General features: G+C 39.3%; 1 protein-coding gene and 1 long non-coding RNA gene across 2 annotated transcripts in view; one reads left to right on the top strand and one right to left on the bottom strand.

Annotated features, from left to right (window-relative positions):
* tfec (transcription factor EC) overlaps nucleotides 1-14753 on the bottom strand; it is a 233226-nt gene that overhangs the window by 170613 nt on the left and 47860 nt on the right. Inside the window, exon 2 of the mRNA XM_039760976.1 lies at nucleotides 4820-5007. Coding sequence (XP_039616910.1) covers nucleotides 4820-4984 — 165 coding nt within the window. The 5' untranslated portion in view covers nucleotides 4985-5007. The remainder of the gene's footprint in view (nucleotides 1-4819; nucleotides 5008-14753) is intronic.
* Nucleotides 1-14753, top strand: part of LOC120533888 — a 247275-nt gene that overhangs the window by 166375 nt on the left and 66147 nt on the right. The gene's annotated exons all lie outside the window — the stretch shown is intronic.

Below are 14753 nucleotides of genomic sequence, written 5' to 3' on the forward strand. Positions count from 1 at the left end.
TTGTTTTCATGCAAAGTCAGATGGTATTATTATTTATTACTTAAACGTGTATCAAAATAAAGCTGTTCAATATCACGGTTATACTGGAATGTGGTATTAAAATGAGAGATGCCTTTAGATGGCTTCATTGCACCCCCAGCACTCATATCTTAGTTTCAGAGCTGCCTTGAATGCCTTGCATATGAAGTTGTCTTATGCTGTGGATTTGTTTCCCATAATCTAATAAAATGTTGTAAGGTGATTTAGAGAAATCATATTAACCCATCGTATGCTATCTGCTCCCGTATGTATCTTGTAATAGAATAACCTTTTGAACACCTTTTGAAATCAAATGGAAAAAAAGTGAAAAAAAAATTGAAAGAAACAATGGCCCAACATTGATCTATAATGTAAGGGAAATTTAGGAACTGAAATATAAGAAATAGAAGTGTCAGTGTGCCAAATTTACAGTATGTGAAAATAAACTCCGGTCACGGCTCTGTGCAAAAAGAAGCCTCATTAACTAATATTGCACTGTTTAATTCGAGATCTCTTAATGGCAAAGCATTGGTGCTGCCAGAATTCATCATTGACACCAAACTTGATATACTGTGTTTAACGGAGACCTGGCAAAAACCGAATGAATTACGTCTCTCATGGAGGCGACACCTCCTGGATACACTTTCCTCACAGAGACTCGCAGACCAAACAAGGCGGTGGACTTGCAGTAATTGTCAGAGTGGATTTACACATCAAAACAATCCCAATTGATTGTCCATTGTCATTTGAGTGTCTGGCTCGGAATCAGGTCCTGTCTCACTCATTGCTCTTTATTGTCCTCCAAAATACAATGCATCCTTTTTATCTGATCTGACTGAACTATTATATGAACTATACTACCTCAATATGTGCGTCTTGGGAACTGCAGGTCTGACATTGTGTTCAGCAATACAGGGGCGCCGCAGGGGACTGTACTTTCTCCGGTCCTGTTCAATCTATATACATCAGACTTCCAATATAACTCGGAGTCCTGCCACGTGCAAAAGTTCGCTGATGACACTGCTATTGTGGGCTGCATCAGGAGTGGACAGGAGGAGGAGTACAGAAAGTTAATCAAAGACTTTGTTAAATGGTGCGACTCAAACCACTTACATCTTAAGACCAAGGAGCTTTTGGTGGATTTTAGGAGGCCTAGGCCCCTCATGGACCCTGTGATCATCAGAGGTGACTGTGTGCAGAGGGTGCAGACCTATAAATATCTGGGAGTGCAGCTGGATGACAAATTGGACTGGACTGCCAATACTGATGCTCTGTGTAAGAAAGGATAGAGCCGACTATATTTTCTGAGAAGGTTGGCATCCTTCATCATCTGCAGTAAGATGCTGCAGACGTTCTACCAGACGGTTGTGGCGAGTGCCCTCTTCTACGCGGTGGTGTGCTGGGGTGGCAGCATAAAGATGAAACATGCCTCATGCCTGGACAAACTTGTTAAGAAGACAGGCTGAATTGTAGGACAGTTGTATTGGACAGTTTAACATCTGTGGCAGAGAGACGGGCATTAAGCAAACTCCTGTCAATCATGAATAATCCACTGCATCCACTTAACAGTGTCATTTCCAGACGGAGGAGTAGCTTCAGTGACAGACTTTTGTCACCGTCTTGCTCCACTGACAGACTGAGGAGATCGTTCCTCCCCCACACTATGCGACTCTTTAATTCCACCCGGGGGAGTAAATGCTATCATTCATTTTTTTAAAATTTTTTTCATTTTTTTTTTTATTTTTATTACTATTTAATTTAATATTGTTTCTTTGTATCAGTATACTGCTGCTGGATTATGTGAATTTCCCCTTGGGATTAATAAAGTATCTATCTATCTATCTATCTATCTATCTATCTATCTATCTATCTATCTATCTATCTATCTATCTATCTATCTATCTATTAACCCACTTAAGCTCCTTCTCCCAGAGAGTTATCCTTCTTGGTGATTTCAACATCCATATTGACATCCCCACATGTAAACTGAGAAATGAATTCCTATCCTTACTGGACTGTTTTGACCTGACACAACATGTTGATTTTCCCACCCACTCTGGTGGTCATATATTGGATCTGATCTGCACTTCTGGACTATCTGTTGCCTACATTTACAGCACTGATTTGGGACTCTCTGACCATAAAGCAGTACTCTTCACTGTCTCATTATCTCTCCCTCCTCTTACCTGTAAATGACAAATTTCTTACAGAAATCTTAAAAATATCTGTCCCTCTTTTTTTCTGGATCCATTTCTGATCTTTTACTGTCTTCACCTATTCCATCAACACTAGATAGTCTTGTTGACCACAATAACTCAGCCCTTCATTCAGCATTAGATAAAACAGCTCCTTTAAAACATAAGGAGGTTTCCTTTAAGCGTTCAGCTCCTTGGTTTAACACAGAATTGCGATCTATGAAAGCAGCTGGCCGATGCCTTGAGAGAGTGTCACGTAAGTCTGGCCACACCATGCACATCCAGGCTTTCTCTGACCACCAAAGAGCTTACAGAGAAGCACTAACTGCTGCTAAGAACACCCATTATGGCAGAATAATAGAAAGTGGCCATGACAACCTAAGGGTTTTGTTCTCTGTTGTTAATAAACTACTTGAACCAACATCTGGCCCAACTACCTCTTCTACTGAAGTCTGGGAGAATTTCCTCCACTTTTTCTGTAACAAAATTAAAGATCTAAATAATTCAACTAACATAAATACATCATCTGTTTATATCTCTCCCTGTTTTCCCACTCCATCCAGCTCCTTCTTTAAGTTCTCACCAGTCACATCTACTTTTGTTAATAACCTGCTTTGTAAGACCGACTACTTGTGTACTGGACCCCATCCCCAGCACTCTACTTAAATCCTGCCTTCATGCCACAATCCCGACTATTACAACAATAATAAACTCATCCCTTGACACTGGCTCTGTGCTGCTCACTTTTAAAACCGCTTCTGTAACCCCAATGTTAAAAAAGTCTGTCCTTGATGCTAATAATCTTAACAATTTCCGGCCTATTTCCCACTTACCTTTTCTGTCAAAAGTTCTTGTGTGTGTTGTAGCTTCCCAACTCACCAACTACTTAACTTCTAATAATTTGATGGAACCCTTTCAGTCTGGTTTTAGGGCGCAGCACAGCTATGAAACTGCTCTTCTTCATGTAACCAATGATTTGCTTATGGCAGCAGACTCTGGACAAACCAGCATATTAATTCTGTTAGACCTCATCACAGCATTTGACACTGTCAGACATGACATTCTACTGTCCAGAATGGAGAACATGCTGGGTATCTCTGGCACTGCCCTCCAGTGGTTCAAGTCCTATCTGACTGATAGGCAAGAGTTTGTTAGTCTTGGCAACAGCAGATCCAGCTCAGCGCCAGTCACACAAGGAGTTCCTCAGGGCTCTGTCCTCGGCCCTCTTCTCTTCTGTATTTATATGCTTCCCCTTGGCCATATTATTCGTAGCTATGGACTGGGTTATCATTTTATGCAGATGATACTCAACTCTACTTCAATGTTAAAAGTGGAACTTCATCAGAGCTTTCTCAGCTCACAACCTGCCTCAGTGAAATTAAAACCTGGATGGAGCAGAACTCTTTAAAATTAAATTGCAACAAAACTGAACTCCTGCAAATTGGGACTAAAGTGCAACTTAATAAAATGAGCTCCTTCCCAGTCCATCTTGGCAGTGATCTCATCAGACCTGCCTCTACTGCAAAGAATCTTAGCGTCATTTTTGATTCCTCTCTCTCTTATTCCACCCACATAAAATCACATTAAGAAATTTTCCTACTTTCACCTCCATAACATATCCCGTGTTCGCTCCTTCCTTACCTTTTCTAATGCTGAGAAACTTGTCCATGCTTTTATCACATCCCGCATTGATTATTGTAATTCCCTACTGGCAGGTGCCCTTCTAATCTTATATCACAGCTCCAGCTTATTTAAAACTCAGCTGCAAGAGTCCTTACTCGAACCAGCAGCAGCGAGCACATCACACCCATCCTGCTCCGTCTTCACTGGCTCCCTGTGTCTTACAGAATCGAATATAAAATTCTACTAATAACCTACAAAGTCTTAAACAACCTTAAACACCAAACTACATCAGTGGCCTTCTCCATCACTATGTGCCTGTCCGCCCACTAAGGTCCTCTGATTCTGGCAATCTTGTTGTGCCCCACACTAATCCACACTCCATGGGTGACAGGGCCTTCAGCTGTATAGCGCCCAGACTCTGGAATGACCTACCGAAATTAATTAGATCAGCTGACTCAATTCATTCTTTTAAAAAACAACTCAAAACTCATCTGATCAGGAAGGCTTTTAGCTCTACCTGACTTTATTACACTTCTCTCAGTTTACCTCTATGTCAAGATGTTCATGTAACATGTGTGTGTGTGCTAGACCATCAATTCTGTTGTCTATTAGGCTTTTTACTCTTCTTTATTTATTTATCTGGTTTAGTACAATGTTATACACTGTATACCCTGCCATTCTTTCTTAAAGTCAGTGAAGTGCCTTGAGCATGGGAAAGGAGCTATATAAATAAAATGTATTATTATTATTATTATTATTATTATTATTATTATTATTATTATTATAAAGATGCATCAAAAATTGAATTTGACTGAGTATTTAAAAGTTGAGAGAAATCAAGAAAAGTGACACAAATCCTAGCCTAAACCATGAAATAATACACCAGAATGTTCATCTTATTATATACTGAAGCTAAATGCTTTGTCCTGCACTGAACACTTGAGTCCTTCTCCCATAATACTCGCACAGATTACTGTTATTACCTGTTGCATACAGTCTGACCTGCTGATTCCGGGCACATCCTGGTAGTAGTCTGGGAAGGTGAACATGGTGGGACTTGAGTAGGGATGGTGGTTGAAAATCTGCTTCTGGTCCTCGCTTTGCTGCTTCACTAGATGCATTTGTTTGTCTGTCCATGGCATGAACATGACTTCTCTTTTCTGTATGTCGTCTGTTGGAATAAAAATAATGAAAAGGAAAACATAAGATTTGTTATTTACTTAATTAAATCATGTGACTTATCTCACATTTATTTTTTGCTGTAATAAACAGTTGCGGTAGTTTGTGTGATGATGTATAAATGTTGCTTTTTCCTAGATAAGTGTATCTATTCTCTGTGGATTTGCAGAATACATTTTTAGAGATTGTTAGTATCATCCACACATGCATTTTTTTTTCTGTTGTTCCAGTTATGTGAATAAAAAAATAAGCAAAATTAAATATGTTCTGCCACTGTAAGGTCAGGTAATACAAATCCTTAAATGCAAACCATTAAAATACTTCATTATACTATAATGTATTTTGATAATTCTTCCCCTATGTTTCCCCTTCCTAATAAGTTTGAAATTTGAAGATAGCAGAAAGAAAAAATCTACAGTTTAAGATTGCTTTGGGAAATGAGAAAAGTGCCTCACTCAAGATTAATTGCTGTTTTGTAGAACTGCCAAGCAAATCGCCTTTGAACACCCACCCATGTATACTTACTTTATTACATAGAGGGTCATAGGGCATGAATGAGCTATTAGTCAATAACAGGGTAGAAAGACGGCCACACTAATGTTGGGCCAGTTTCAAGTCACCAGTTAACATAACCTTCACATCTTTAGCATTTGGGAAGGAACCTTGGCATCTTATGAAGACACGTAATGAGAAGCAACATGCAAGTGTCCAGGCTGGGTATTGGTTTCTGCCATCTACAATAGTTACATGGATGTCCAAACCACTGTGCCACCATGTTCTGTACTGTTTTGATGCTGCTGGACTGTAGCATTATGCAAATATTTTCTCTCCAGAGCTCATTTTCAAATAAGAACATAACACTGACAATTCATGAATTTATTTCAAAACTTTCAGGTAGTACATCACAAACAAAAAAGCAGTAGTAACAATAACAAATACAGTACATAGGAAATGTTACAAATCCTAAAATTTTAATTGACCATTCAACCCAATATACTTTGAAATTTGAGGCGAGGCACAAAAATAACCGGATTGGAAAAAAAAATTTTATTGATGAATTACAGCATTCTAAATATTGTCACCTTCTATACCTGTATACTCCCCCTCTATACCACTCCATACATATCTTCCATTGATTGAAACAGTGCTGGAAGTCTTCTTGCTTGAGGCTCTTCAATAGGCTTGCCGTTTCTGTCTTCACTTCAGCCATTGAAGAAAAATGTGTTCCCTTCAGGTCACTTTAGATTTTTGGGATCAAGTAAAAATCACAGGGAGCTGAATCAGGCAAATAAGAAGGATGATCGAGGACAGGAATATTTTTGTCAGTCAAAAACTGTTTTATGGACAATGCATTATGCGTGAGAGCGTTGTCTTGGTGAAGCACCCACCCCCTGCTTGACCTGGACATTGAACGTGTTTCACATTTTCTTGTTCTTCCTTGAAACATTTGTGCCACTCAACAACTTGTGTGTGAGACAAACTGTTATCACCGTACACTGTCTCTGTGGTCTTTTTGTTCAATTTCGCAAGAAATTTGATGTTGATTTGCTGTTTGATTTTTTCACCCAACATTACAGCGCCAACTCGTGTAGCAATTGTTGTGCAAATACTGACTGGTTATATCTAGCTGGTCGGCAGTTTGAGAGGGCATATAGGAGGAGATATAGTTCTATGATTCATGTTTGGCCCGACCTCCAGAGGGTTTTCCAGGAAAGCCCCAAGCCCAGTCCAGTTATTTTTTTGGCTCACCTCGTATTTCTTTACACATTGCTCTTAACACTAAAATTACCAGAGCCTATGAAAAAACTCGTAGATCTGTCCCACCTTAAATCGCTTCTCACCTCTCTGTCAGTGTCTTTTGTCCTGTAAATATGTTGATAAGCAGCAAACAGCCAGCAGCCTGCTATCACATCCCCCCACCCCACACAGTTTTCTCAACTCAAGTCTGTTTTTCTGCGTGTCAGTTGCTTAGAGTTGTATAGAGTGAGAAGTCAAGCAAAATGACACCTTTTATAAATACTATATCGTTATTTGGAACACTTGCATTTCATGTATGTTACGTGTCTACAACGATCTATGTAAACACATCGCTAAAACACAAAAGTTTTTCATGTTTTAGTAATAATTGACAAAATGTAGACGTGAAGTGTATAATGTGTGAAGCCTGAAGTCCAAATATCAAAGAAACATTTTCACAAAAGGTATAAATATAACAGAACAAATGCGTTTCTATTCAAAAATATAACTGCAGAAAAAGAACCCGCCTTAGGCTGCGACATTGACACACATTTGCTATGACCACTTTGGTGCCGCAATGGTATCAACTGTTGACTGGTAATCAAAACTTCATGGGTTCGATCCCAGACGAGTGGGTTTTGAGAAGTGGGCTGCTCTTATTCTTACTATTTTAGAATAAAAACATACATATGATTCCAGTCTGTAACAGCCAGTGTAATTTATTATACTTGTAAAGGTTAGCTTTGTTTTTTTTTTTAATTCAGTTTTATTCTCTCAGTCACGATCATCACATTTGACACTGCTGTTCTCACATAAAGACACGCTATAACAGAGGTGAACTCAGATCATGACGACACTTCTACAAGAATGCACTTTTGCCATCGCTGTACTTTGTATATGTACATGGGAAGCTCTGCACTCTACTTGTGACTTTACGCTGTAGGAAGTAAGTAAATAAGTAAAGGCAAATAGGTAAATAACATTCGAGAATAAAACTGAATAAAAAAAAACCAAAGCTAATCTTTACAAGTATCATAAATTACACCGGCTGTTACAGACTGGAATCAAATGTATGTTTTTATTCTAAAATAGTAAGAATACGAGCAGCTCACTTCTCAAAACAGACTCGTCCATGACCAAACCCGTGAAGTTTTGATTACCAGTCAACAGTTGATACTGCTGCGCCACCAAAGCAGTTGTAGCAAATGCAGTTATATTTTTGAATAAAAGCACACTTCTTTTGTTATATTTATACCTTGTGTGAAAGTGTTTCTTTGATATTTGGACTTCAGGCTTCACGCATTATACACTTCATGTCTACATTTTGTAAATTATTACTAAAACATGAAAAACGTTTCTGTTTTAACGATGTGCTTACATAGATTGTTGTAGACACAGAACACACATGAAATGCATGTGCTCCAAATAACGATATAGTATTTATAAAAGGTGTCATTTTGCTTGACTTCTCACCCTATACAACTCTAAGCAACTGACACGCAGATAAACAGACTTGAGCTGAGAAAACTGTGTGGGGTGGGGGATGTGATAGCAGACTGCTGGCTGCTTGGTGCTTATCGACACATTTATAGGACAAAAGACACTGACAGAGAGGTGAGAAGCAATTTAAGGTGGGACAGATCTATACGTTTTTTTGGTAGGCTCTTGTAATTCTAGTGTTAAAGCTATCCTGCTTTGAGAAGTTAATTGATTAGTCTATATGTTTATGTGGTGACATATGCTAATATCATCTTAAACTAGGAACTTGAATAAGTTGGTAGATCACCAGACCCTTCAGGTGTTTACATCATATTATGTTTTGCTGTAAAAAGAATATAGGCTTGTTTGGTTAGCTAACAGCTAAGCTCTCACAACATCTCAATCACCTACTTTTAAAAACTGTCAAGCTTTGACCTTCAGCTATATAACTTCTGTCAAGTTCTGTCATCTCTGCCACAGAAAACCAAAATAAACTAGTACATTTTAGCTTTTTGTGTTGGAATGTCAATGTCAGTTTATTTATATAGTACATTTAAAACAACATAGTAATGCTGCAGCCAAAGTGCTTTACAATAATAGAATAAAAGACAAAACAAAAACAATAGACAATAAAACATAAATAGTAATAACACATATGAACATAAAATAAGATACATAATAAATAGAAATAATGTTATATAATCACAAAGAGGAATCCATCAGTATTACTGAAGGTCACGGAATGCAAGTGAATAGAAATGAGTCTTTAATCTTGTTTTGAACAGTTCAATTGTAGACGACTCTTTTATATGATGAGGTAAAGAGTTCCACAGGCGAGGGGCAGCAGCTGCAAAGGCCCTGTCCCCCTTGGTTTTACATTTGGTACGAGGGACAACAAGAGACAACTGACCAGAAGATCTAAGCACTCTGGATGGCTGGTGTAAAACACACAATTCAGATAAATAGGCAGGAGCGAGCCCAAGTAAAGATTTAAAAACTAGCAGCAAGATTTTAAAATCAATTCGAAAACTGACATGCAGCCAGTGTAAAGAAGCTAAAATAGGAGAAACAGAGTCATACTTTCTTGCCCCAACCAGAAAGCGAGCGGCAGCATTTTGGACCAGCTGTAACCTGTGTCGAGGATGCCACGACCTGGCTGGGATGCCTTGAAGGACCGGAAGTGGGTGTGTGCCCATCTGGGATCACGTGGGGGCCGCCTTCCTGGTTGCTTTGGGGGCCACAGGTTCAGGGCATGGAAGCCCCACCCTGTAGGGGCCCGTGGTCACCGCCAGGAGGTGCCCCAATGCCTTGGGGACTTGTGACCTCAGCACATCTGCCACACCAGGAAGTGCTGGGGGGAAGAATTAGACGGACACCCGGAGAGGTGCCGGGAGAACAGCCAGCACTCCCGCCACGCTGGGGCGTGGCCAAGAGGGGAATGCCGGGAATCACCTGGAGCTCGTCCGGGAGTGTATAAAAGGGGCCGTCTCCCTTTATTCAAGGCTGGAGTCGGGTGGAAGACGGACGAGGCACGAGAGAGTGTGGAGGCGGCCCGAAGAAAGGCATTTTTGAGGCCAGGACTGTGTGTGTTGGGGTTTGTGCACTGTATTTTGAGTCTGAGTGACTTAGTAATTGTAAATAGTGTATATAATAAAACGTGTGGTGGTGAAATCCAACATGTCCGCCTGTCTGTGTCCGGGTCGGCTCCACACCTGTGAATCAGAGATTTGCTAATCCCAGAATACAGCGAATTGCAATAATCGAGGCGAGAAAAAATAAAAGCATGAGTAGCTTTCTCAAGATCTTTAGAAGATAAAAAAGGCTTTATCTTACCTAATAGACGAAGTTGGAAAAAGCAACTCTAGACTACAGAATTTACTTGTTTCTCAAAAGAGAGGTTACTGTCAAAGACAACACCAAGATTGCAGACTTGAGGTTTGGAAAAGACAGAGAGAGCCAAGAAGTCCAAGACCAATTTGGGCTTTAGCTGATGGACCCACTAGAAGCACCTCCATTTTATTTTGATTTAGATCAAGAAAATTATTAGCCATCCAGGATCTTAGTTCAGACAGACAGTTGTGGAGTTGATTTGTTGCAGAGTTGCAGATGGGAATATAAACCTGAGTATCAGCAGCATAGCTGTGAAAAGAAATGTTAAATTTCCAAAAAATCGCTCCAATAGGGTGAAGGTATATAGAGAATAAAATAGGACCCAAAATGGATCTCTGAGGAACACCATATTTAAGAGGAGCAGTAGATGAAAAAGAGGAATTTAAAGTCACTGAAAAGTGTCTACTAGTTAGATATGACCTGAACCAGTTAAGAGCAGCCCATTTAAGCCCAATAAGATGTTCGAGCCACATCAGCAATATTTCATGGTCAGTGGTGTCAAAGGCAGCAGACAGGTCAAGGAGGACAAGGACTGCCGCATCACCTGAGTCAGTAATAAGAGAGATGTCGTTGAACACTTTCAGGAGTGCCGTTTCAACACCATGATAACGCCTAAAACCTGATTGGTAGATCTGAAATAAATTATTCGAGTTAAGGTGATTGACCAATTGATTATAAATAATTCTTTCTAGAATATTAGCCAGAAATGGCAGTTGGCAAATTGGACGAAAATTGGCTAAAACTCCAGGATCTAATTCTGCCTTTTTTAGACGGGGACGGACTGCGGCTGAATTGATACTGTCACTCATGCATATCAGAGGATCACCTTCCTGGCTCATCCTTGGTAAGCAGTACCACCCCAGAGCAAGAGTAAACACTGTCACTGACTGTATCTCCTCTTTCTGTTTCCATAGCACAGAGAAGATGCCCGATGGTGGCAACTGACTCCACCCATTCTGGGTGGAGGACTATATATTTGAGGTGCTCCTGGAAGGTGGCATCTCATTGTGGGCTAACACTTGACAGACCAGAGAACCTTAATAGGGCATGACAAACCTTTATTTTGTTTTGTATGCATCATTTTTGTTATGCTGTCTTTTTTTAATTAAATGAGGCAGCCCAACATTTATTTTGGAGTCTGTGTCATACCTAACACAACCACAGTTTAGTAGTAATTTATATTGTCCTGTGCCTGTGATGGACTGGCACCCTCATCAAAGCCCCTGTTTTGCCTCTAGACCTGTCAGGGTGAGCACAGACCCCCTGCAACCTTGAGCTGGATTTAAGAATGTTTTATTACATTATGTGGAACTTTGTTTGACAAGCATAAAAATACATTCCTGGCTCAGGAAATGTAAAAATATTACAAAGCTACATTGTTATTTCCCTACCACTAATGCACAGTGTTGTATATTAAATTGCCGTTCTGTATCATATGTGGTTTGGTTTATTGCTGCGTTTTTTGTGCTTTTAACATCATGTTGCTTTTTCTTTATGTTACTGAAAGCACCCAAACAAATTAAAATTCCAATATGCAGTATGCTACAAACTGTAAATAAAGTAAAAGTTGAAAGCAACTCTGACAATTTCAAACTATTGGTGCAGCCTGGATAATGCTTGAGAACATGAAGTAGTCTGCATGGCAGTGATTAAGAGGGGAATGAATGGAAAAGAGCAAGTGTGTGCTTAACCGACCACTTTTTTATTTTAAGTTCAGTAAACTGATTTGACATTTAAAAAATTTCATATGCATGCTTCCTTCCAGTTTACACAAGCCCCAACAATATATGGCATCAATATCCTTTAATAAAATGAAATTCCAGGTTCAAGTAAAGGAAATTACTTTTCAAAATATACTTTTCATAGCTACAAACAATGTACTGAAAAGGCACACCAGGGTTTAATAAAACCAGATCTGTGGTTTTACTCTGCATAGCAACAGTCCTGAATAAATTAGAAATCTAGTAAAAACATCACTGGAAACTAATTCACTGAATCCCCAGAAGTCAAAGAAAGAAAGAGACTTAATAATCATCAAACTGAAAAAAGAGAACTAGCGAACGCTTGCTGTTGACACACACATGCTGATGCACAAACATGGGAGATGGTGCAAAAACCACACAGAAGCACAATGCGTTAACATCCCAAGACGCTGCTGCTGTTTAGGGGGTTATTTACTCTCTTTGCTACAAAGACATAGGGTCTCAACAGTCTAGTAAGAACTTCACCTTCTTCATAAGAATGAAGGAATAAGTGAGCATGCCGTAAGTAACTTGTGCGTACCTACCAAGAATCACCCAACTGTGCTCGATCACACAGAGCTAGGAATACACAGTCACAGTGATGCTTAGGACATTTATAGGGGTACACAAAGTGAGTACTGTGCCATCTCATACTGCTTAGGCCTTTTGTGGCTGCATGTTCTCCAGATGACTATAGTTTATCGTTCCACTCAAGGAACCTCATTCATGTCCCTGAATTACTTTAACATGAATGTGTGTATTTAACTGAGTGTGTATTTTTTTGAATGAACCGCTTTTAAAACACAAGGCTGTTTTCTGCTGCTTGGTTAGCCTCTAGGTGCCTTTGACCTTGAGCAGGATTTTGTAGATAAAAAGAACCCTTTTGATAGATAGCTTTTTACTAATTCACTTTTGGGGGACTTCAATAACCTGGAGAGGCAAAGCCATTATTGCGGAAAGTGTTCACATTACAGACACTCTGTAGTGCTGTTAGACTGTCCACTTGAATTTATGCTGCAAGCTAATCTTTCCTTCTCGTCTAAATTAGCTAATTTATGCTGTCTTCACAAATTCTATTTACCGTGAGGCACCACAATCCATCAGTGTTTATAAGTCCACTAGGTTTCAAAGTCACGGTCTCTAAGTGACTCCTTTTGCACTGTCGACAATTAAGGAGCAACACACAACATACAGATTAAGTCAGTGGTGCCTTTGTGCTCTGAAAGAGCCCAAAAATAGTCTCAGACAAAGCAGACAAAACCTTTTTGTAACCTCTTCTTCAATGATTACTTGAGAAGTCTTTAACTCCATTTTTTTTTTGGTTTCTTAATATCTTTTCAATAAAGATATGATGTGTCAACGGAGACTCACACCAGGGATCTAGGGTAAAAATCCAGGTAAGCATTATCTGCGGCAAATTTGCACCCATGTAGGTTTTTCGTTAGGTTTTCTGATTTACTCCTCCTCAAAAACTCCTTCAAATTTGGTCTGATGGAAGTGATGGCGGGAGTGCGATCAGCTGATTGGCATCCTATCCAAGGCTTCATTGGACACTGTATGGCTAACTGAAGGATAGCGGTATGGGTAGTGTTTGAAGGAAAAACAGATAGTGAATGTTGTACCATTTTCAGTATATTACAAGATATGCTAACAACTAAGTTTTGCTATTTTAAACCTCAGTTTTATTTATCTAATGAAAGTCTGTTAATCTCTTCTGTATCCACCTACAGTAATTAACCATCCGGCCATACATTCATTTTCTGAAACTATCTTTGTTAAGACTTGTCATCCCTGATGGTTATGTATCACTTATTAAGCTGCTGCGATGGACTGCCACCCTCTCCAAGGTTTGTTTCCTGCCTTACACGCTATGCCTGCTGGGATAGGCACCAGCCATCCCCCACAATCCTGTTCAGGACAAAAATGGTCAGGAAATGACTGACTGACTGAATAACTTGTGTAGCTACATAAAATAAAAGACAAAAAAGAAAATAAATATATCTCAGAGCAGCAACTTAAGAAGCTAGGATAGCTTCAGGAGAGAATAAACAGAAATAGGAAAATAAGCCTGCATTTGAAACAAAGGCCCTAGTGCTAAGAAGCAGCAGCATAAAGCCCCATTTTTGAAATAATCACATTATACTGCAGACTTTTCAACTACACACTTAAGTCACAGAGTTTGCCAATTTAAAAAAAAAACTAAAGTTCAACATTACACTTCTTCTTCATGTTTCTTGCACCTTTTTCCCACACTGGACATTGATCCCTCTTTTTATATGGCTGTAGAAATGTTCTGAATGTGCTTTCTTCCTTCTCAGGGTTGCTAGTGTAGCAGCAGGTTAACATCAATAAAAAGCGAGATGTCATCGTGTGGGAGACCAGGGGAAGGTGATATGAAATTCCTCTTTGATCATCCACATTGATAATGGTATAATTAGAAAAGGGTCATTTGAAAAATAATGGTTTTGATTTTTATTAATTACAAGTGTATTGTTAATGAATCCATCTGCTTAAAATAAACCCATGCAAAATTTATCTGAATTAGGAGCTGCATCTCCTCTTACGTAGCTCCCATTCATCACTTGTGTAAGAGGAGAGAAAACGTGCATTGCGCAAAGAAAAAGTGCAAAGTCATGCTCATGGCTTGTTTCCTAAAATATTTCTATAAATGGTTTATGTCTGCAAAGAAAAAAAAAACACTTTCAGTTCCAGATTTCATTAATGCCAGACGTTTAAAAGATATAACATACTCACTAATACAAGTGCTTCAGTATCTTCACATCACTTTAATCCATTGCAGGAGAAGGACACTAAATGTGTGTTTGTGACTTCCCAGAATAAAAAGGCAGGAAAAGAAGTAGCAGCTTAGTGATCTTGTTATCTAAACCCT

Source organism: Polypterus senegalus, chromosome 8, assembly GCF_016835505.1.
Source record: "Polypterus senegalus isolate Bchr_013 chromosome 8, ASM1683550v1, whole genome shotgun sequence".
In the NCBI taxonomy this organism is placed as follows: domain Eukaryota; kingdom Metazoa; phylum Chordata; class Cladistia; order Polypteriformes; family Polypteridae; genus Polypterus; species Polypterus senegalus.